Below are 21,303 nucleotides of genomic sequence, written 5' to 3' on the forward strand. Positions count from 1 at the left end.
CCTAATTAATACCGTGCACTCCTATCTCACCTTTCATCCCAAAACCTCCAACCCCCTTACAGTTATTAACGAAGCTTGAAAGCAAGGCGATTTGCACGGCGGAGGGGTAAACCGAGGCACTGGTCCAAGCTCGCCTGGCAGAGCCCTGCCTGCGGCTCTGCCCCGCTCCTCTTCCTCCCTTCTCGCTCTTCTGCTGTCGGTCCCCAACGGCAGGAGGCCTCCAGCTGCCTCGACCAGAGCAGAACTGTTAAAAAAACATCAAAACCACTACAATCTAAAGAATGAATGGAAGCGGGAGATAAAAGGCGACGGCGTGCCTTGGTTCCCTCGGCCCCCGGAGAGATGCTTGCACCCCAGAGGGGTGTTAGCTTTTGGAAGTGACTTTTAGGAGGTGCTGGCAAGTGGCAGGAAAAAAAAAAAACCAAACAGGAATAAATAGGTAAAAAGAAAAGGCCAAGGACGTAGGTGTGGAGCCCAACTTCTGCACAGGGTGGTTTGCGACGGTGCCGTCTTCTAGCCCAGAGCAAGAGCTTCATTCAGGAGTAAGGAGCCTTTACACGAACTCTGGCAGGAACAAACTGCCTTTAATTTTTTTTTTTTTTAATTTTCATAACGGTTCTGGGGCTGTTGGGAGGCTTAATTAATTAGTTAAGATGTTTTCCACTGTTATTGTGTCTCCCCTCAAAGGCTTCTGACAGTAAATTCTCATGAAGTGGAAGATCTAATAAGTGCCAATTATTGAAGTTTGCTAATTGCCAGATAATAATAACGCTGATTAATAATGCTTTTAACACCACTGTTGATTTCAAATGTGGATACATGTGCTACGGCACCGTTGATTTAAATTGTAATTTCTTCTACTTTGTGGCTAAGTGGGGTAAAAATCAGGTCGGCAGTATTTTTTTTTTGTCCAAAGAGCATATTGTTCTAACCCCTCTCTATAAAACCCTGCTAAGTTCATAAGCAAATGCTTTAAAAATAAATAAATAAGTGCGGGAGGATAATGCATCGCCGAGAAGCGATTCCTTCATTTCCTTGACAAGTGTAATTTAATTTTAATTATTTATGATTCTTCATAGCCCGCCAGTAAACGTTCTGTAGTATATTTTGTAAAACTAATGAAGTCTTCGTAACGGGAGACCTAACTCGAGCCCTGCACGGAGCCGCAGGAAGACGCAGCTCGCCTCTCACCTCCCAGTTATCCCGTATCGGACCGGTAACGTTTCGGGTCATTATTCTTTGCGGATCCCGCCCGATGCCGCTACTCCGCGCGCGCCGGGAAGTGAATCTCAGAGTTTTAGTCTGGGTTTGCGCTGAAGCTTTTTGAGGTGTAATTAGGGGGCAGGGTCCAGCGAGAGGGGACGCTCGCCGTCGGCGTGCGGGTGGAGCATCCCCTGGGGTTTGCGATACCCCCGAAGTTGGGTTTTCCTCTAAATTATTCCTTTTTTTTATTTCCGCTCCTAAACGCTCCAGAGGGTAAGGAAATGGGGAGCGAAGAGGGGGAGGCTCCTCGCTTTGAAATTCCCCGAAAGGGGAAGGAAATGTGCGTTCTCCACCGGCATGGTGTCCAGGGCGTGGGATGGGCGCAGGATGCCCTCGTCCCCGGCCGCCGGCATCGATGAGAGGCGGATGGATCTGCCGGGCGGGCAGGAAACCTAAATTTAAATGTTAAAAAGCTTTTGTTCATTACTGGTGGCATTTCCTCCCCCTCCCCATTTGTCACTCGGAGCGGAGCTGTGACTCTTTTAATATCAAACAAATAATAAGCTCCCTCTAAAGTGATTTTTCTGACAAGGAGCTCAATATATTAAACTTTATCTATATTTTAATAGCCAATTTCACACCAAACTGCCTTCTTAATAATGTATTTACCACCTGGGGATATTATTCCAACCCATCTGGAAAGAATTGGAAATTAACTGTCCCTAAACTGAGTCTGTGTGTGCTTTAGATGCAGCGGGGATAACAGCGGTGTCATTCCTAGGGGAAGTGGGGGGAGGAAGCTCATCACGCGCCGAGCAAAATGTCAGCAGCAAAGGCAATAGCTGGCGGGGAAACGAGCGCTCTCCTTCTCGCGATCGAGAGCCCAGCCCACCTCAGGAATATTCAGCCGCCTGGGGAGCAACCGAAGCACCTCAAGGGCCTCTTCAGCGCTTGGGAGAGAGCGGGGAGTTTTGGTTTCCAAGGATGCGGCGCGGATGCAGAGCTCGGGGAACGGCAGCATCGTGCCGCCTGTCGCCGCGTCAGGACCTCGCTGCTGCGAGCGGGCATCCAAAGGAGGGGAAAAAGTCATGTTCCCCTGTGCCAGTCCTGATCTCCGTGCGTACGTGCAAGCACGTGTGTCTGGAAAATACTGCTTTCTTTAGCCGAAGTCATGTATGTGGTGGTTGTTGTTCCTCTTTGTTTAGTTCCTACGGTTTCAAGAGTTTGACCAATTCAGCTCCCTTTGGCACTAGGTAATGTGAAAACTAGGAAAAAACTCGTGGTGGTCCCAAACCTGTAGAATTGATGTCCCCTCTTGGTGCTGGAATGACAGCTGTCGCCTCCGGACAGAGAGCCAGGCAAGAGAAAATACCTCATGTGGCTTCTTCTGCCCTCAAACCAGGAGAGTGGCAGGGTGCCTAGCCCAGAGAGCACGGTTGTCCTCACCACAGCTTGCCAAGCTGGGCTTAAATTGGATTTTGCCAGTATTTCTTATGAAATAGAAGCCTGTCAGGGTCTGTCTGGGAGATGTTGCACGTTCCTGGGTGTACAGAGCATCCCTAACCTCCGTGTGAGAGGACATCAGGGATGGCATTGCCTGGGCCATCAAGCCCAAGTCGGAAGCGAGCTTTTCATTTCCTCCTCAGCAAAAAAAAGCCTTTCCCGCGTCTCCCGGCTGTGTTTGTCAGGGGAAAACCAACTTTTTGGGTTGGGGCTGTTGGGTTTTGTGCCAGACCTGATGTGTGGTTACTTACTGGATGGGCAGTGGGCGATAAACGGTTTGCAGCGCACGGTGTAGCGGCGTAGACCTCCCTTGTGCTGCTCTCCTTGGCGGAAAACCCGTACGGATTTTCACGGTTTTAAAGTTTTGTTTGAATTTGTCTGCGTTTGGAGGTTTGTTTTTATTACTCGTGCGTCTCTCTGACACGTCACCTGCGCTGAAGCAGATTAATCCCTGCGATGTTTCCTTTTGTTTTTAAAATAATTAAGGGCAGCTGCTACTTAGAGCCAACCAAAGCATCCTCGTTTTTAGATAAAAGCGCCTCGTGTTTGCTGTTGTAATGAAGCAGTTTGACACCGAGATGAAAGTCTCTGCTGTTTGTGTTGTAAAAACGCGTTTTGACGCCATGTTTGAACAGTGTCAAACAGTTGCCTTACATTTTGAACAAGACATCCTTTGATGTAGGGAAAAAAAAAACTCCAAGACGTTTCAATCGGAACAAAGAAGCGGCAGCCCTTAATGATTTTAAAATAGGATCAAATTGTAAAATGTTTCAATCATTATGTTATGTCACGGAGTGACATCTTTGTAGCTGTGCTGGGTGATGCTCAGCGTTGCGTTTAGCGTCGTGAAATGTTGTAGAAATAATTCAAAATAATCTAAAAAGCTGAAATGAACTGCTGAAATTGAAAAGTGATTCTTTAGTGTCAAAAGAAAATTCTGTTTGCTGATGTTTTTGGAGTGGCTGAGCTTGTTGGGAGAAAGCATGTGGGTGCTTTTGTATTTTTTCATTCCGAAACGGGATGAAAACAAACAGTGGAGAAGTTGAAAAGCGCCTTGCGAAATGGAAATTCTCCCAATCGACCCATTTTAGCTACAATCCAGCACTGCTAGGGAGGAAGAGCGGGGCTCTCCGGGCTGCGGCAGCGCCCAGCATTCCCAGATCAGGGCTGAACTGGTTTTGGATGGGACTGGGAAGCGTTGTGGTGCTTGCACTTCCCTGTGCTAACCCAGGCGCTTTTGGGTACCTTCGTTCTTTCGTTGCTTTTTGCCGTTTCCCATTGGAGGTGCTGGGAGGGGAGGGATGCCACCGCAGCGGGGTGAAGGCACCAGGGTTCAGGTTTGCATCCTGACAGGTCCAAAGGGTTTGGGGCTGTGGCACCCAGATCCTCAGGGATATCCCTTTCCTGGGGTGTCGCTGTTGAGCATCTGGGAGCAAGGAGGGGAGCGATGGCTGTCCCTGCGGTCCCCAAATCATCAGCTAAGCACGGAGACAGCGTGCGGCAGCCGGGTCAAGGAGGCGAGGTGCACAAAGGCTGCTTGAATCCTGTAAGGGAAGGATAGAAACGCTGACAGTTACCTGGGGACCCCGAGATACCAGAATCCCTGACTTAATCAGACAGATAACGGGAGCAGCTAGAGATGAGGCAGGAGCAGGAAACGTCGAACAATAGGAGCCAGCCCCCCGGGCCCCCGTGCTGTGAGTGAGATAATAAACTATATAAAAATCTGTCACCGCGCGATAAGTGATGACTTAGAATCAATTATATGTTTAAAATAATCGACCTCCCCACGGTGTTACCCTCCAGAACAGTGATGGCTTCTGCCTGGGCTTGGCGGCGGTGATGGCGGGCTTGCCGGCGCCGTCGGGGCTGGGACACCTCGCGCAGGTGACTTTGCAGGACCGGGGAGCTCGGCACGGTGGAGACGGGAATCAAAACCGGCCAAGCTTTTGCCATTTAATTTTGCGTCTTCTCCTGGTCCCAGCAGAGCCGCGTGGCATGCGGCTGCAGCCGGCTTCTGCGGTGCCTGCAGCGAGCACGCTTGGTGCGACGCCCTCCAGCCCGCGGTTCCTCGCTATTTGTAGATTTTAGAGATTTTCCATTTTTCTTGCGTTATCGGCATTTTCACACGCATGGCCTTGCCGCTGCTCCCTGCTTGGAGCAGCGATTTCCGAGCTTCTGAGAGCCGTTCTGCTCAATAACACAGCCTGAGTGCGTTTTTCCCACTCCCTCAAATGCCAGGAGGACATCCAAAGGTGTGAAAACGCAAGCTTAACCCTGTGAATCACCCATGGAATGATGTACGCAGTCGGTTGGATGCGGTGGTTGGCAAACCCTCCCAGCAAAGCTCTTGCAGGCCAGTGGTAAGGGCGTGCCCATCCAGCCCAGCACTTATTTTGGGTTGAAAACAGAGATATTTGGTCTTTAGGTGATGCTGCTTGCGAAAGGGGCTCAGGAGGAGGACTGGGGCTTGGATGAACATCTCGCATGGAGGTGATGGTTGTGTTTATGAGCTGGTCTAGTTGTTTTGGTGAGGATCAGGCTGATGTGGTTGCTTGTCCTGTGGAAGCTCTGGTGCTGTGGCTTGTTGTGGACTCTTTGTCATGGATCACAAAGGGTTTTGAGACCGCTGGGCTCAACCTGTCTCCTTCCGAGGCATGTTTCCAAACCCAGCCTTTTCAAACAAATATGTAGCCCTGCTCAGATGTTCTCGGATGGTTTTGCAAAGTTCCATATTCCTCTAAAGCTGATATTTTTCTCCAGCCACATTCCTTTCTTTTTGCAAGCCACGGCGTTTCCTAGCTCCCGGCACTGACAGGAGGGAAAATGCTCCTTGCGCACCAAAAGTTGAATTGGAAACCTGTGCGTAGCCTGGCTTTTGCTTTATTATTTTGTTAAACAGCACAAGTTGCAGCCATAAAGCCCCTGGAAGCCTGTGCTAAGCAGGGGCGCTGGGACCGGTGCTAATGGATTGAAGCGAGCGGCTCACCAGCCACAGGGGTGCCCTGGGATTTCCCTTTTGAATCTTATTTACATTCGGACTAACAATAGCTCCCAAGCTTGGCTATAAATAATTTCTAGGAAAGAGTTGTCTAATTAAACGTACAGCAGCAAAGAAAGTACTTTTAACCACAAGGCTGATGTCCTAATGAACGTAATCACTGGATGGGGACAGCTTAGGAAACAGAACTTGACATCTCCCGGCGGAGGCGGAGAGATGGAGGGGAAACATACTCGGGGAGAATTCCCAATCAATATTTAATTGGGTAGCATGTAATCTGCCTTAGTATTTTTTAAAAATAAAATTAAGGCCCTGCAGAAACTAGAGAGCCTTTAAAGCAGATTTGGGGAGGGAGAGCCTCTTTTTGCAGCTGTCTGGGGAGGGAACGGCATCTGACTGCCCCTGTAGGCATGCAAATCGTTCCGTGGTTGGCAAAACGGTCTGAGCGCAGGCTTTGGCGGCGTGGATCTGCAGCCCTCCCTCATCCGCCACGGTCTTCCTCCTCTCCTGGTGCCTCGCTTTTGTTGTCTGTAGGTGGGGAACACAGAAGTTGCCCTGGTCCTCATGGATGTCCAGCTATAGCTTGCATCTGGAAAGCGTTTTGAGAATGAGAAGTCAAGTGCTGTACAGCTGAAAGACAACCGAGAGCTGGTGGGATCGGGTGATGGGCAGAAGCTCTGTGCTCCAAACAGACGGGCAGGTAGATCCAGGTGGAGCTTGAGATAGCGAAGAGGCTCTTGGGCAGGGGCTGATGCTGAACTGGGAGATTTTGGCTGCGTGCGAGAGTAGACGATGGTGTAAATGGCTGAGGAGTGGCTGATCCCTTGCAGGGTGGACCCGTGTTCAGTAAGGCAAGGTGTCCCCATCTCTGTGAGGTGTCACACCCAGCGCTGGTGAGCCACTGGGAAAATTCAAGCGCGCGAAGGCGGCCCAGGATGCAGTGCCGGTGCTGGGGCAGCGGGTGTCCTGCAAGGTGCGCACGTAGGTAAGGAGTGATGGACAAGTAGCCGTGGCTGGTGCTCGTTGGGTAAAACACAGCAGGGCAGCTCATTGGCAGCCTGTGGATGCTGGCTTGCGCCATGCAAAGTGTTTAGGCTTCCGAGAAGGCTTGGACACAAAATATGGAAGCTAACTGGTGTAACTTACTGCATCTCCAGCTGGAGCTGAGGTGCCAATTTATGCCAGTGGGGCCACAGTATCTTCCAGTTTGGAGGAGGATTTGGGAATAACGAAGCCCTGGGATGCAGTTTCCCCTGGTTTGGAGATGCAGAGGAAGGCCAGCGGTGGGGTGCTGGTGTCTTCTCTGCCTGTTGCGGCTCAGACTGCGCTACCAGCCCTTGCTCTATCCCTAGAGAAAACACTGCGGCTCTGCTGCGATTAATCTCATCGGCCACTGGATGTCAATGTTGCCTCATCCAATTACGAGTGGGAAAGAGCTGGGTCTTCAGAAAGGGGGAGAAAATGCTGCTGTCAGAATTGAGGAGGTTGGATGTTGTTTTCTTCGGTGAAGTTGGCTGTTCAGCACTGTAGGGCCACATACGAAGGCAGAGAGGAGAAAACAATCATTGCTCTTGTTTTGCTCAGCCAGCGCGGGATTTGGTCCAGCCTGTGTAAAGACAAAACCCTAATTTGGGACAAAAAGCCTCAGCAGAATGAAAAGCCAGCTACAAAGACGTATCCACTTCTTGGTGCGTGCTGAGTTGGTGGTGGTTGACATCGGGCCCGTACCTGATGTTCAGGAGGAGGGTTATGCGGAGCTGGGTGCAAGGAAGGTTTGAGGACGTGTAATCAGAAAATACAACTCTGGAACGGGAGGGTTTCAGCAGCGTGTGCAGGCAGGTCTGGATTTAAGCGCTGCAGCTTGGCCTCCTCTCCGTTATCCATCTTCTAGCCAGTTGTGGGGAGGCACAGACAGCAGCTGCATCCTGCCAAGATTCATGATCAAGAACGCCTCTCCCCCACCTCCTCCCCTCCCTTCGACAAATATTTTAAATCCTGGCCCCGCTTTGGGAAGCAGGCGCGGCAGCTGGCCTCTCCAGCCTGTTTGCATGCCCAGATGGGGCATCATCTCTGGGACGGGACACAAGCCCTTGGGAAACAGGAGCCTTGAGTTTTGGTGCTGGTCTATAGGTACGGCGCTGATGGGGATGAGCAGGGATGGGTGAGGGGCATCTCGGTCCTCTCCTATGTGCTCTGGGGCATGAAACCGCTTACTATAGACCTCCCCACAGAGAAGACCTGGGGTTGCAGAAGCTGTGCGTGCCTTTTATTTGAACAGCAGGTCCCTAACAGCGAGACTTGGGGGCTGGAGAGGGCTCCTTGCAGCTCTGCAGCCGTTAAAGGCAGGACGTTCCTCCCCTGAGCTGTGTCAGCTCCTTGCCTTCCTTTCCTAGCAGTAAAAAGAAAGGAAAACGGACTCATGATTTCCATCCCTTTGGAATCGTTCCCTCCCTTTCACGTTGGGTTCATTTGAGCGCGTTAATATCTCAAATTTAATGATAAGTCTAACGGAATTCATTTATAAGATAAATAAGATGTTATTAGTACATTAGTAGCAAAAAATGTGCAAGGACACCGCTAATCTAAGGTGAAAATGCCTTCCTGAGTGAAATTTAATTAGCAGATTGTGTTCTATTAGTGACTTTTATGGGGAGTTCATGAAAATGAATACAAATATGATCCAGGCAGCCTCTCCGGTGAAGTGAGAGCCTTGCTAACCTCCCTTCCCTCTCCCTGCCACGCTGCTGCCAACGAAGGAAACCGCCGATCTGCCTCCCATCCCCTTGCCAGAGGAAGGCTGAACGGCAGCCTGCGGCCACCTTGCAGCTTAGGGTTGTGGTTGAAGGGCACCAAGTTGCGGTGTCCTTCCAACCCTAACAATTCTATGTCGCTTGCTCACAGCAAGAGAAGTGGGGTGGGCGAGCCAGAAATGTCCCGTATTTTCCCTTTTCTTTGAGCAAGCAGCTAGTCGGAGCTGCTTTTCCATGACAAAAGCAGCGATGGTCATGGAGATCTCCTTCGTGCTTGGAATTTTCTCCCTAGCCAGATGTCCTGCAGTGGTCAGCACTGGTAGCAGATGATGCCAGGTCCTGCGAAGGGTCCGTCGCAGCGATTTGGTCTCAGACTGCCGTGTGCTGGCAGACCTTTGTGTTTGTGCAAGCCAGTCGGCGTGCGGTAGCTGCAGGGCAATGGATCCCATCCAAGAACATCATACATCTTTTAAAGCCTTGTGGTCCCCCAGCAAGCCTGAGGGTGTTGTGCAGCTGTTACTGCCAGGCCGTGCTGGAGTCATGTGCTGGTGCTGGGCTGTGCTGGTGTCCCTTTTCCTCCTGGCTCACCTTGCAGAGCCAGCGCAGCAGGGACTCCCACGAAGGAGCCACGGAGGTGACACTGATGAGTCTTCCTAGGTTTTGTGCTAAATGCCAGCACCAAAAAAATAAAAGGTGTCTCTGTTCTTGGTCTTTCCGGAGAAGGCTCTCTTGCACGTCCTGCTTTGGGAGTAGCCATCACTGTAACATACCCTCCTCCACTCAATCTGTGGAACCTTCCGGTCCTGGTGTGGCTAAGGGAGTCCATTAGTTAGCGCTGCCAGGGTAGGAGGCATCTGGTGGTGGTTCAAAAGACCCTTCCCTTCCATACTTGGGTGCAGGCTCCAGTTCTTACCGACTTCTTTGCTGAACAGAGGCAGAACAGCGAAGCAAACGCATGGGGAGTCATTATTCATGCAGATGATCCTCACAATTCAATAGAGGTAATTAGGAGAATGATGGAGGAAATTAGCACTTTCTGCGGGTTTATTAATATTAATAAAATGGTTCCATGGTTAAAAATAATAATAATATTAATAAAATAAATACAAAACTGCAGAATAGCTCTGCCCAGCTACTAAATACCGGTCTGCTCCAGGCAGTGATCAACCAGCAGCTTGGATGAGTCTTCAGAGCTGTGTTTTTTGCCTTCTCTAAAGATGGTATCACAGAAATCGGAACGGATTGAGGCATATCTGGGGTCATTTCTCATTTCCCGTTTCTGTCTTCTCCATTAGCAAGAGGAGCTGAAGCTCAGCAGATCCTTAAGACACTGGAAAGTTGAATGGTTGTCTTTAGCATGCCGACAGTCTTGAAAATAGGATGTTTTTTGAGAACAGCGTCTGATGCCTGTCGTCCTGATGCTTTTTCTGTAGGTGTCCTAGCAGGGAAAATATTCCCACACCCCCGGTCTCCAGAGACTTGGTGTAATGAGGGTTCCTGAGTCTGCCATGAAGACCCATTTCCAGGTTGCCTTCTCAGTTGCGTTTCCCATTCCCCCTCATATCGATTGCAGCAGAGGGCTGCGGACCACTGGGTTGTGGCTTTGGGAGAGTCGTTCAGCTCTCCGTGCCGCTGGCGTGCCAGATGTGCTGGAGTATTTGGGAGAGTTTATTTGCAGAGGGTGAGGAGATGATCGAATTAAAGATGGTGCAGAACGGTGGAGGATGGCAGCAGGCTGCTGGGAGCACTGGGAAAGGCAGGAAGGATCCCAAATGGGCTGTTGGGCTTTTGATTTATCCTCCATCTGTGGGACATGTGTGCACCAAAAAGATTTGGGAGAGGAAAGAAGAGGTGCTGTGAGGCCCCAAGCTGTGCGCTCTGTGCCTTTTGCTCCTCAGCACACCTGGGTGGGTGGTGCCGATTCCCAGAGCCTTCCCTGTCTGTCTTTATTTAAATGGGGAAAGGTCAGAGCGGTTGAACCCCTTGCTTTAATGATAGATTCCATTATATTAAACAGTAATTGGAAAAAAATCCATTTTTATAATTAAAAAACCATCCACAGCTAGACGTGGTGGCTTTCTGCTGGTGCTTTGTGCATTATCTCCGTTTTGTCACTGGGGATCCTCACGTCCTACTCGCTTCTGCAGCGGTGCAGGTGGCGAGAGCACCCAGCGCTTCATCTCCAGGGGGAAGAACCTGCAGCTCCGGGATTGGGAGCCAGGTGGGTTTCCCTCTCCCATTCCTGGAGCTGTATATCCCACGCTGAGGTGGCAGGGCTGGGGAAAAGGGAGGCGAGTATTTCCATTCCGGAGGAATTTGCAGGGCTGGCGGTTTTAAGGGGGTGGAGGGAAAGCAACTCTATCTCCCAACTTGTAAATTAAGCAGATGTGGTCGGGAACTGTCACTGCAGGAGAAGAAATATGAAACCTCTGGGGTCGTGGATGCAGAGTAATTTTTCTGACTGTAACTCTGCTTAAAAGGAAGGAGATGATGAAAATGCTTAGAGCATTTTAAATGGACCCGGCAGAGTCTGATTCAGCTCCAGTGAAGTCTGCGCAGACTTTATTGGGTGTTGGCTTCTCCTAAACGCGCGAACACCAGAGTTTGGTACGTGGCTGAGAAGTAAATTGGCTCCTTCTCCTTGTTAACTGAAAATATTCTTAGATGAAGGAGAAGCGAAAACGAGTGTGTCAAGGCAGAGGCAGGCTGCTGGGCTCGCTGGGGTGATCGGTCGCCTGCAGGGTGACGGGTGTGTTGGTCCTCAGCGCATCTCTGGGATGCTGCAAAGCGCTTCTCTCATGCTGCAAGGCAGAAGCAAGGCAGGAGGAAGGTTTTGGAGCTGACATCTGTCTCTACGTGATCAGCTTGCTCTCTGCGACGGTGCTCCTGGCTCCCTTGGCCGTTCTCTCCGAAGTGGGATGTCTGGACCAGGCTCATCATCTCGGGCGGAGAATTTAGTTCCCTTGGTTTTATTTGGAGGGCTGTAGACAGGGCTGGACGCGCTGTGTCATGATGTGGTTCGGTGGAGAAGGACGTGCCAGGCCTCCTGAGACCTTTCGTCTGCTCTGGCATTGGGCATCCTATTGCAGGGAGGCCTTTAAGTGTCCAGGTTCTGGCCACAATAGGTAGATAAAGGCAAAATTGCTGCTTTTCTACTCTTGTCCGCCAAAAAAATTAATCAAGCTGAGTTTAGTGGCCAGATGAAGACCGGACAACTGTGAGCGCAGTTGCACGTGCCTCCATGAAACGTGGCACTGAGATATTCAGGATTGGGGTGAGATGGGAGGAAATCTGGATGGAGAGGAGAGCGAAAGCCACCGCAGCTTTCTCCCCTCTCCCTCCCTGCCTCCCCTGGATCTCAGCGGTGCGAGATCTTCACCCCGTGCATAGGAAACAATATCTTGGAGGAGCCTTGGAGCCATTCGTTTTCCGTTTAATTGGCTGGTGGGAAGAATATAACGAAGGGAAGTCATGCAGGGGAAGTTCTCGTCGGCGCTGTTTTTGGCAACAGAGCCACACCGTCCTAAATTTATTTATTTAATTGCATTATTAAAAGTATAAATAAAAATAAATCCGGGAGAGCAGCCGGATCTATGCTTTGCATCTCTAAAATAGAACCATAAATGCCACGGAGCACTGGGGGAATGATTTATTAGCCTGTTATCCTGAGTGACTGGGACGCTTTCGATGGAGTCCTTGCTAATTTCTAACAGCTGCATTAAATCACAGATGCTATCAGCTATTATAAAATAATCACCCGGCGGTCTGCAAACCGGCGGGAGCCCAGGGTCAGCGCCGGAGCCCTTCATTTGTTTCACGTCTCAGCCCCTCCGATTCCTGCGAGGGTGGGAAATAAATAGGGCTCGTTCCGGCCTCGTTTTATCATCCAGGAGTTGACAATAAATAAAACCTCTATAAACCTTTTTCTAAAAGGAGCTTGGACCGGAATTTGCAACGAGAGGAAACCTTGTTTTGTGCTTAAATATGGCCGCGCGATGTCAGGGCTCCTGGGGCCTATTTTTGCCTCGGAAAGGGAGCCTGCGTTCGCTGATTTATCGGGCAGACGGGGGATTTCAGGGTTTCGGTTGAAGACAGGGCTGGGAGAAAGAGAGAAGGTCCTGTGGCACTTGGAGACGTCTGTCTCGGCTCCTCCGCCTTCGCTCCTCGGTGCTTGTTTCCGACAAGTCGCTTAAATTTCCCTACAGCTTGACTGCCTTCCTCTCGTTTTGACAAATAACGCGCGTGTTTATGTGGCTGGGCTCTGGAGGGGGTTAACGCTTGGCCTGGAAATCTCTTTTAGAAGTGCCAATTTGTAGCGACAGAGAAACAACAATGAATAGGAGAGCCTGCGAGGGCCGGGAGAAGTGAGCAAGCGGCTGCTTATCAGGACGGTGGCTCGCAGAGCCGGATACAATGGCAGGGGTAGGTTTAAAGGGTTGAAGGAGACGGGAGGGAGGAAAAAAAAAAAAAAGACCTGCAAATAAATGAAAATAAAGCAGTTAGGAAGAAAACGCCGCCCATCTGCAATGCTCGTGTTTTCCATGACGTTTTGCTTTATGTTACACCAGCTGCTTAACGTGACCAATGCTGGCTTTGGTGACAAGGTACGTGAGGAGATGCCGGCTGGGTGGGCAGGTGATGGAGGGCTCTCGCTTGCCGTGCCCTCTGACGCTCTTACCTGGGGATGAATCCACCCTGGGGTCTTGCACCAACCATGTCGAGATCGTTTTGGAGTGCTATGGTAGAAGGAGCCTCAGGGCAATTTGTTGGTGGAGGAGCCAGTTGCCGGTGGCAACCTGGGATGCTCCAAGGCCGTGTGTCCATGGGGGAATGGTGCGCATCGGAGGGACGCTGGGCTTCCAGAGTGGCCTTGGGCAGGTCTCTTAGTTCCTCAAAGGTATTTGGGTTCCTTTATCTTTTCCTGCCTCGTTGTTCTCTCTGCAAAGTGGGATAACAGGCTTTGAGGCTGAGATTGTCGGGTTGTCAGCAACCTGGAGAGAGCAGGGACTGCTGACAGCGAGCAGAACTGAGTCAGCGCTGAGTACAGAAACCTCGCTCAGCCTTTGAAACTGCAGTCAAACTCTCCCCCAAGGTTTACTCTTCCTCATCAAGCATGCTTAGTTCTGTTTGCTGCAAACACATTTTTTTTTTAATCCCGGAATCCAGACAGACCGGGGCTTTGAAGAGAATTGGGTTGGAGTCAGAAGTGAATGGCTCTGACCAGGTTGACTCTCCAAGATGAATTAAAACTGCCCTAGGAAGATGGAGATGCTCACATCCCCACCTCGGCTTTGCAACTTGCATATTTATCTCGTTGTGCCCAGTACCACTGGGAATAAATGGGCAGCGAGGCACACAGGGAGCAGATCCGCTGGTTCAGATAGCGTGGGACCTGCGCTGGCGTTTCCCCGCTGCTCAAATCAAACTCCCAGGGCCGTTTTCCAAAGCTTGCAGGAACCAAGATCCTTCCCTCACCTCGTTTGTTTTTTTTTTTTTTTTTCCCCTCGCTTCAGCCCTCAGAAGCGAGAATTTCAAAGGTGAAAAAAACATCACCTGCACTGGCTGTAGAGGGGAAAGACTGGAAATACTGAGAATTTTTATTTCTCCTGAGATGTGCAGCGTCTGGGTAGTTCAGACAGGTTGAGAGTAAGTATTTAGACCTTTACCTGCTTAACACGACCGCCAAACCTGCCCAAGCCCTGGCTTGGAGGGGAATGCAGGTTTTCAAGTTCCCATTCATCTCGATGTAATTAGTCAGGCGTATTTTTCTCAGGGCTCGCAGTTGATTGTGACTGTGTTGTGCTGGGGATGGGTTTGCTGTTCTCAGCCCGGTGCCAGGGCACGCCTGGTCCTCCTGGTCCCAGCGTGGGAGTGGGTGGTGTTGGCCCAGCCAGCCCTGAGGTGGATGGCTCTCGTGCCATCCAGGTGTGGAAAATATCAGTGCATGCTGAGGAGAGTGGCCAGATGTGGTTTTCCTCCCTTCCACCTGAATTTCTGCTGGGGACACCATTTCTGAGCCTCCCAGGACAGCCAGGAGCGCGGCGTTTCCCTTTTCCAGCATCTGGCGTAGGTGGCACGACAGTGCTCTGATCATTTCTCCGACTCTGTATTTTGTAAATAAGCCCAGAGGCTGTGTGATGGCTTCGTGTTTAGAAACAGGATAAGCAGGGCTGTGTGCTATCTATTTATTTGTTCTTTTATTCATTCAGTTAAGAGCTCGCAAAACGCTTTGCAAGAGTCTGTGAAATGAGCCTTGTAATGTTCCCAGGAGAGGGAAGAGATTTCCTGCTCCACTTGGCAGGCAGGGAAGGTGAGGGGCTCAGAGAGGTTCCCTACTTTGCCCACGGTCAGGGCGAGACAGAGGTAGACGCAGAAGTAAATCCCAGCTCCTGTGTTCCATTCCTGGTCTGAAGTGGCTGGTAGGACTCAAACGCACATTGCGTGCCCAGGTTCAGCAATGCCAATCCATTTGTAGTCAATATTCCCTTTTCTGATGTTTCTCCTGCTCCTGGGCTAATTTGGGAATGCGACTGTGCCTCCACGCCCTGTCCCAGTGAGAAGTCATTACGTGCATGAATATGGTATGAACGGTGGAGAAATGGTGTCAAACCCAGCCTTGGCTCCTTGGTGTCAGAGCTCCTTCCCATCAGCACAGCTTTCTTGTACCCCCTCCAGCTCAGAGATGCTTTTAGCCCTGTCCGTGCTGCTGGCCCCTTGGACCAGTGTCCTCAGTTGGAGACTACCATCCTGTGCATGGCCTGGTTCTTCTCCCTCTTCCCTCTCTCTGTGGTTCAGGTTCAGCTTGGGGCACTTGGACATTTGCTGTGGCTTCTTCCTCCACCTCCTGGCCCTGAGTCAGGCTCATTCACAGGGTTTGAGGTGAACGTGAGATGCTCGTGCGTGGTGGGGACCCAAGCGCAGGTGCTTGGCTTTCTCTAGGCTGCCATGGACACCCCCGGGATGTCCAGCTGAAGGTACTCCCCCACCCTTGCCCTTTATTTCTCTTCTCTGATGCCCCAATTCCCTCCTTTTGGCCCCAGGTCTGATTTTTCCCTCTGCTTCTCAGGGATGCAGGAAATTTGGGAATGGCCTCCCGGGGGCATTTCTTTGATGGATGCCGGCAGGGACTGGACAGTGCAGCAGGGTTTTGGAGTGTTTGGCTATGGAAATGTTTTGGTAACAAAGCAAAACGTCGCAGGTCTGTAATCGCCCCCTCCACCCCTTCCCTCGAGGGTCAGTTTTTTAGGGGAAAGACCCCGTGGGAGTGGAAAACTTACTCAAACGCACTAAATACCAGCAGGAACGGCGACAACAACAAATCTTGGCATCGCAAAGAAGATCTTAGCATTTTGCTTTCCTTAGGAAAAAGAAAAAGTTAAAAAAAAAAAGAAATCCTGGCTTGTTGTCAGAAGTACTGGTGGAAAATGAAATCCTCGCCTCTCAAGCTTTTCGAGCGATGTTGCGACGGCTCGGCACGGTTCTGCTGTACCCGGCCGTCTCAGCTCTTTCGAGGGCTGCTTGAGCAGCACAGGGGGTTTTCAGAGGTTTGGTTTTTTTTATAATATTCAGTGTAACGGGGGAAGCTGCCCTTAACCGCACAAGGTGGGTGTCTTCAGAGCCGCCTCCTTGTTGAGTTTCGGTTGTCAGGTCTACAAGCGGTTTAAGCGTGCCGTGTGTCTGTGGTTCAGCCGGGGATTTCAGCTGCACGCCGAGCATTACGTGTGGAGCAATCCCATTAAAAGCCACAGCCGCTGCCGAGCGGGCGTCACGGGTCCTCCTGAGCCACGACCTTGCCTCGCCACGCTGTCGGCGTGACCCCGGGCTGGGTTTGCGTGCTTTTGGAAGGAATTTATGGGAATGGGAGAGGATTTGTGCTTGCATTTAGGGCACGAGGACGCTGGGGGAGTGGCTACCTGGGCATTGACTGCTAGCCCAGTCCAGCAGTGAGGTCTTAGCAAGGAGCATGAGTCTCCAGTTTGCATTTTCCGCCCAGGCAAGCTCAAGCGCCGCGATCAATTTGAAGAATAGGCTGCATGTTTTTCACAATTACCTCAGCTTTTTATTTTTTTTTTTCTTCCCCCTAAATTTCTGCGATAAAATGCATTAAATGTAACAGCACGGAAAATAAAAGTTCGGTTTGCGGAGAAAGCCTGATTTAGTGTGAAGATAAAACAAGTGGAAAAATTAAGTGGGATAAATAAATTCTGCTGGAGAGGGGCGGGGGGACAGAGAGGGGAGAGCTGCGTGCGTGCCATCGGCTGGGCAGCGGTCAAACCATCCGTGCCACGGTGCTCTCGGTGCGTGCCCTTGCTTTGGGGTGAAGAATTGAGAATATTCGGCAGCAAACGGGAAAAGCAAAGAAGCGGGGCGGCGGGATGTGGGGGAAGAAGGTGTCGGGATGGGTTGCCAAATGCGCTGGGGAAAAATTAGCAGCTGCAAGCGTGCGAGAGAAAAGGTGGAGAAGAGAAGGGGGTAGGGACAGATGGAGAGAAGGAGGGAGAGAAAGAGGAGGTGGGAGAAGAGGGAGGAGGGGATAATAGCGCAGAAATGTATTACTTAAAAATCGTATAGCCCCGAGCCCAGACGCCATCTGTACGTAGCAGGGTACCAACAAGACGGAGGTGTTACCTGTACCTCAGGCAGATAGCGTGGCCGAGATGTTCGGGATCAGGAATTTCGCACGCCCCGGGAGAGAGGTGCCTCGAAAGAGCCCCCGGTTTGGGAAAGCGCGGAGCAGCTGTCTGAAAGCTGGGGGCTGGAGAGGAGCTGACACCTTTGAAAAGCTTGTCTGCGGTTTGTGGTGGGAGATCTGGAGAACTTCCACTGCCACCAGTGCTGAACCCCTGGGAGCAAGGATCAGCTCTTTGATTAAATGAGCTCATGGACCGCTCTCCCCTTCGGCTCTGCCGGGTTTTTGCTTTCCTGGGTGCACAAGGCTGGCTTAGAGACACCAAAGTTCATCTTGGGGAAAAAAAAAAAAAGGAAAAGCAAGCTATTTCCTGTGATTTTTGCTGAAAATCCGCGGTTTTCTCTGCCTGCTGAGGGATGTGCTTTCCCCTTTGGACTTTGGTGGTTGAAGTTGCCATGTCCGTGCTTCACAGCGTTCCCCTGTGCGGGCAGCGTGTTTGTGGGAGGGCCATAGGGTGTGAATATCTTGTTTAAAAGGAGCTGGAATTACTCTTTGGAGCTCTTTTGGAAGAGGCAGTGTCCCAGAGGGTACCTGTGAGTGGGGAGGTGACACTTGCTGGCCAAGTGCATAGGTTGCCAGTGTCGTTGCGGTCTCCCCATCCCTCACTGCAGCTCATCTCGAGGGAGCTGGACTCCTTGAAGCACAGAGACCATCTTGGCACACCCCGAGCTGTGTAGGGAAGGGGAAAATAACCCAGGAGCAGCGATGAGGCCGGAGAATAAAATCCAGGATGGCCATCCGTAGGTCCCAGCAACTGCAGGCTGCTCCCCGGCGCGGTGCCGCTGAGCTCTGCGGCCCCCGGGCTCCGGTCCCTCACTAATTACTTCCAGGCCTGTACTCTTGACATTTGCAAGCTTCTGATTAGAGCAATGAGGGAGAAATCTCCAAGGGAGATGGAGGCCAAACTGCACCGCTAATAAAAGCTGAGATTGACAATCGGCTGGGAGGCGAGAGATGGGGAGGTGGAGGGACTCGTCCTTGCAGTCTCAGTTTCTTTCCGAGCCTCTGGGATGATGAGAGAAGGTCAGGGCTTGTTAACGTCACCATGAGGAGCAGGATCTGCCGCTGCCATATGCCTGGTGCCCCCAGGGCCTGTGCCGGTCTCCGAGTCCCTCTCAGCCAGGCGATATTTTTAGACGTGGACCTGAACTGAAGCCACCCCACGTGAATACCCCAGGCAACCTCAGGTCTGCAAACCGTCTAGATGACAAAACCAGCTCTGCTTTTGTGTCTGCTGACTTTGTGCTTGCATCCTGATTTTGTAGCCTCCTGGATTCTCGGTTCTTTTTCCGTTGCCCTTTTCTCCCCGATGTCCCAGCTTGCTCCCTTCATTTGATGCCAGCCAGCTCACTCAGGAGGTGGTGTCCACCAGAGTGGTGGAACTGGGAGGTGTTTGTGATGGGGTGGTCCAGAAGAAGCTGCTCTGGCTGCCTGCACCCGCTGTGGGATGCCCAAAGTGGTCCCTAAGGTGAACATGGTGAAGAACCCTGTCCCAAGGGGTAAATATTACCCAGCAGAGCTCCTGGTCCCTGCAGCATCTTCCTACCTGGAGCTCATCCCGCAGCTGCCTGGCTGGTGGGCAGCTCCTTTCTGCTGCTGCTCCCTCCCTGCCAGCAGATGTGGTTCCTCTGTGCCAGGGTGGGAGCGGATGAGGAAGAAGATGAGGTGTCCTTCCTCCCTGTCCTTCCACCTGAAGGATACCCAGCGTTGGCTGCTGGGGGAGGAAGGAAGCAGCCAACCCGCGTGTTCGGGGTTAAGCCAACTTGTCGGCAGCTGAAGAGCTTGCTGATGGGAAACTCAGCCCTGCTTTTCTCCCGATGCTTCCCTGGACTGCCAGGTTGTCCTATTTATCCAAGCTGCAGTGAGCATCCTTCTGGTGCCTGCAGCCATAGCTGGTGCCGGGAGCCAGCACACGTCTCTGCGGTGCTAGCCCGTGGCTAGCGGTGTATTTAGGGTCGCTGTGTCACACCGCTGCATACAAAGGACCTGCTGTGCTGAAAGTTGGGCTTGGGATGACTGAAAAACCCTTGCAAAACCTCTTTATCTATTTTAGCAGCTGTGTGTGGGTCTCTGAATGAGGTTGGGGTCCCAAAATAGCTAAAACTCTTTCCCTGGCTTCTCCTCTAGCCCCGGGAAGGTGGCAGGTTCCCCATGGTAAGTTCGGCAGAAGATGCCGATGCCTTTTGGAGGAAGGGGCCCAGCTGAGGTCCAGCCTCTCTCGGCTTGGGCACAGCACACTGCGGGGAGACGGCAGCCTGAGGTTGGTTTTGTTTTGTAGGCGCGGAGGTAGATGTGTTCGGATGTCACTGGGGTCTTGGTGGCCTCAGTTGCTATTTGAGGAGGTAAATGGTGGTCTCTGGGTGTTTCCAGAGGAGGAAATTTGTTGCTGGTGCCAGGAGCTGCCTTGTTGTGACCGGTGAGGTGGAAACCTTCCTACTGCAGTGATCTTGGTGTCAAGGAGCACAGGGACACTGTTCCTCGCTGCCCTGCCTGCAGGCAGCCTCCCAGCCCCTCTCTGCACCCCGCTGCCCAGCCCCAGGGGAGCAAGGGGTCCCAGTGGGGCGGGAGATGCGGCATCAGGTGGATGCAGCATCAGCGAGGGGGTCGGGGTGGGCAGGTGAAGCGGCATCCTGCCGCTCTTTGGGGGCTGTGTGCGTGGCGTGAGAAAAGTGGGGGTTGATAATGGTTAAAGGGGGTGTGGGGAGGGGGGGTCCCCGTGGCTGGTGGGAGCTGCGGTCCCTCTGTGCTCGCAGGAGCGCGGCGCGGCGCGGGTTAAAGGCTGGCGTGCGAGGCGTGCGCCGCTCCGCTCCGCTCCCCGCCTGCGTGTGGGGTTTTTGCGGGTGCCGGCTGGGTGCGGGAGACCAAGTGCCGGTCAGTGATGGAGCCGCTGCCATGACAACCCCGGGAAGTCAGCCTGCGCTCCGCCCGGGGATGCTGCCGGCCCGCCGGGCTGGGATGCTGCCGCCGCCGCCGCCTCCGCTCCCCCGCGCCCCGTCCTCCCCGCTTTTGCGCTGAACCGGAGCCGGGAAGAGCCGCCTGCGCTGGGGGGGGGTCACTCCGGAGCCCCACTTTTCGGAGGAGCCCAGGAGCATCACTGGGGACAGCGTCGCCTGCAGCTCCGCGGGGAAGTTTCGATCTTGTGATAGAATCAGCATTTTGGGGAGCTTTTGGTGTTTTTTTGGTGTTTTTTTTTTTTTTTTTAAGTCTTTACTTTCCTTTTCCCTCTATTATTGAAGGAAAAGAGCAACGGCCGGCAAACAGCCCGCCTCCCAGCCCGTTTTTACAGCCGCCTCCTTGGGTTATAAACTTTTGATGCCAGATCTCCGCAGCGCGTGCCCAACTGAATCTTAAAGTAGCGTCTCCAGCAGACACGCATCCGTGACCTTCATCTCTTGCTCTGCACCTTCTCTTCCTCCTCCTCCTCCCTCCGGCCCTCCCGTCCTCCTCCCTCACCCAAGGATACTGGGGACTCCCTCCGGATGCCGCTCGGCAGGCTCAGCGCTCGCAGGCTGCCTTGCCCGGGGCTCTCCTGATCTCCGTGGAGCTCCGCATCGCTCGCCCCGCCGGTTTTGCTCCCCTCCGTCCCCACACACACGCACCCTCTCCTTCCTCTCTCTGCCCCCATCCCCTTTTCGCTCCCGCTGGCCTCGTCGGGTGTGTTTTTTGCCTGTCGGAAAAGTCCCCGCTGCCCAGGATGGGGGTCGGTGGGTGCTTGGCCCTGCCCTGGAGGTGCCTGGTCGTCCTCTGTCTCAGGCTGCTCTTCCTTGTGCCCGCAGGAGTGCCCGTGCGCAGCGGAGATGCCACCTTCCCCAAAGCCATGGACAACGTGACCGTGCGGCAAGGGGAGAGTGCCACGCTCAGGTAGGAGCAGCTGCGTTTCTGCTTTGGGGGGCACCGGGGGGGTCCTTGTCGCGGTTCTCGAGGGATGCTGTGTGCTGAGTGGAGCTGCCGAGGGTCCTGGGACCCACTGGAGACTTCGCAGGTGTCCCAGGGGCTCGTCCCCATCGTGGCGATGGTTTGGGGTGGGCAGATGTGCGGTGCTGCGCGACGCGTTGCTCGGGGCTGGCAACCTGCCGCCGGTGCTGGCGGGGGGCTGCGGGTGCCAGACGAGGAGCTGACGAAGGGGTTTAGGTGGCAGACAGGGAGGTAGCACTGCC

The 21,303-nt window shown here is 52.5% G+C and overlaps 1 protein-coding gene across 7 annotated transcripts in view; it reads left to right on the forward strand.

Moving 5' to 3' along the window:
• OPCML (opioid binding protein/cell adhesion molecule like) overlaps positions 1-21,303 on the forward strand; it is a 265,593-nt gene that overhangs the window by 149,397 nt on the left and 94,893 nt on the right. For 3 of the 7 annotated variants that reach the window (XM_086765986.1, XM_086765988.1, XM_086765992.1), the window contains one exon: positions 20,923-21,007. In XM_086765986.1, the coding sequence (XP_086622112.1) occupies positions 20,923-21,007 (85 nt within the window). The other 4 variants (XM_086765990.1, XM_086765991.1, XM_086765989.1 and 1 more) reach the window with 4 other exon arrangements.

This window comes from Chlamydotis macqueenii, chromosome 24, assembly GCF_036417535.1.
Source record: "Chlamydotis macqueenii isolate bChlMac1 chromosome 24, bChlMac1.mat, whole genome shotgun sequence".
Taxonomy (NCBI): Eukaryota; Metazoa; Chordata; class Aves; order Otidiformes; family Otididae; genus Chlamydotis; species Chlamydotis macqueenii.